This window comes from Lactuca virosa, chromosome 4 (assembly GCF_052849685.1).
Source record: "Lactuca virosa cultivar CGN04683 chromosome 4, Lactuca_virosa_CGN04683_v6, whole genome shotgun sequence".
Classification (NCBI taxonomy): domain Eukaryota; kingdom Viridiplantae; phylum Streptophyta; class Magnoliopsida; order Asterales; family Asteraceae; genus Lactuca; species Lactuca virosa.
The window spans coordinates 286,393,351-286,395,478 of NC_136429.1; the positions used below are offsets into that span (position 1 = coordinate 286,393,351).

Below are 2,128 nucleotides of genomic sequence, written 5' to 3' on the forward strand. Positions count from 1 at the left end.
ATCTCTCGATTAGCCATGAGTGACTCAATGGATGAGTTATTCACATCTTTATTCCAACCCCTTGCATTCTCATTTTCTCCCAAACTTACCCTCTCCTCAAGTCGGATCGCTTCTTCTTTTATCATGGTGTCAAGGTAAGCCAATTGTGCTTGTTGGCAGTTAAAGTTTTCCACAATTTCAGCCTCTTCTATTGGACTTCCCAAAGGATCAGGAGAAGTGTACATGTCAAGATCAGAAAAGGAACTTGTAAGAAGCAAGTTAAGATTTTCATGATTCTTGAGGTTCTCGATTGGACTCGTCGAGTCAGTCTATGCGACTCGGCGAGTCTGTGAGGTTTCCACAATTTTTGTTGTTTCTTCTGACTCAGCTTCCTCTAACGACCTTTCTATTTCCTTTAAATCTTCTCTAGCATCGAAATTCCCTTTAGAAGGTAATAGAAATTTGTTTGGATTTTCTTCGTATAAAAGTGCAAGCTCTCTTTCTAATACTTCATCATCCAAATCCACTAAGGAAATTTCCCCGTTTTTCATCCTTTCATTATTTTTCTCTTGTTCCTCTTTAAAACCACTGAATCATTCCCTACCCTTAGTGTTAGTGTAGATTCGTACACATCGACTATTGCACAAACGGTATTCAAAAATGGTCTTCCAAGAATGATTGGAACTCTAGGGTCGTTTTCCATGTCAAGCACTACAAAGTCTACGGGAAACACAAATTTATCGAATTTGATGAGAAGATCTTCGCATACTCCTCTTGGATTTATTATTGTCTTATCGGCTAAATGGATCTTCATACGCATCAGCTTTGGCTCCGGCAAATTTAGCTTCTTGAAGAAATAATATGGCATTAGAATAATGCTTGCACCAGAATCGGTCAACGCATGAGTAGAGATTATGTTCCCAAATTGACAAGGTATGGAGATGCTTCCCGGATCACCCCTCTTTTCTGGTAGTTCATTTAGCAATACTTCAGCAACTTCTTCCATATTTTGTCTAGTGGTGAAGAGGTTCTTAAGCAAAGTTGCATACTTGGGTGTATGAAGTACTGTTTCACCAAATGGAATGTTCACTTGGAGGTTCCTCACTTGCTCCATAAATCTTCTATACTGTTTAATCTGCTCATCTGGTATGGCTCGGATTGGAAATGGCAAAGGGGGCCTGTAAGATTTCAAAAGAGAACAATTTTTCTCATCAGCTCTCGGACTCGTCGACTCCATTATACCGACTCGGCGAGTCGAGTTGGGTTTGCTCGAATTCCTTTCAATCTCCTCTTTTGTTTGCACCTTACTGGGTTTCTTCTGAATAGAGGTCAAAGGAGTGAAAATTTTGTCAGAATTAGTGGTTATCACCTTTAGATGCGCCATTATTGGATTTTGTTCGGTATTGCTCGGAAGTTCACCAAGTGTTCTTTGATTGATTTGTTGTGCAAGCTGTCCTATCTGGTTTTCAATGTTATGAATAGAGGCTTGCTGATTCCTAAGCAAATTTTATTGATCTTTCATCATAGCTTGATGATCTTTAAGCATTACTCGTTGCTCCTTCAATTCAACGTCGGTATCATTGTGTCTCTTCTCGGACGCAGCTACAAACCTTGTGAACATTTCTTCCAAATCAGCTCTCTTTTGCATAATCGGTTCCTCCTTTTGATAGAAACCCCGTTCTTTTTGCTTGTATTTCTCCTCCTTCGCCTTTTTGTACTCGCCATACGGGAGCCATTCCTTCTTCGGTTTCCGCCAATTATCATCAAATCTATCGCCACTTGAATAGAATACTTGAGCTTTCTTGTTTCCATTCTCATCCAAATCACAATCTTTAGTAAGATGAGGTCCGTTAAAATTTTCACATCCAACCCGAATAGCATGGATTGTTTGATCCATCTTAGTCATCCTCCGATCTAAACTATCTAGTTTAGCCATCATTGCCGCCATGCGATCGTTTACAGTGTTCACCACCCCCCTACATACTTCATTCCGTGGGTTATGATATTCTCTAGAATGTTTAGAGAATTCCTCAATTAATTCCTTGATCACCGGGGGTGGCTTCTTGGTGAGCGGTCCTTGCGAGCAAGAAGCTGCCTTGTAGTCACATTTACCCCATCATAAAAAATGGAGACTTATTGTTGGCTATTA

At 40.1% G+C, this 2,128-nt stretch overlaps 1 protein-coding gene across 1 annotated transcript; it reads right to left on the minus strand.

The window, feature by feature from the left end:
- Positions 1 to 526: 526 nt before the first annotated feature.
- Positions 527 to 1,216, minus strand: LOC145105949 (uncharacterized). Its single transcript, XM_079043007.1, has one exon. The coding sequence runs from the start codon at positions 1,214 to 1,216 to the stop codon at positions 527 to 529; it is 690 nt and encodes a 229-aa protein (XP_078899133.1).
- Positions 1,217 to 2,128: the final 912 nt, after the last annotated feature.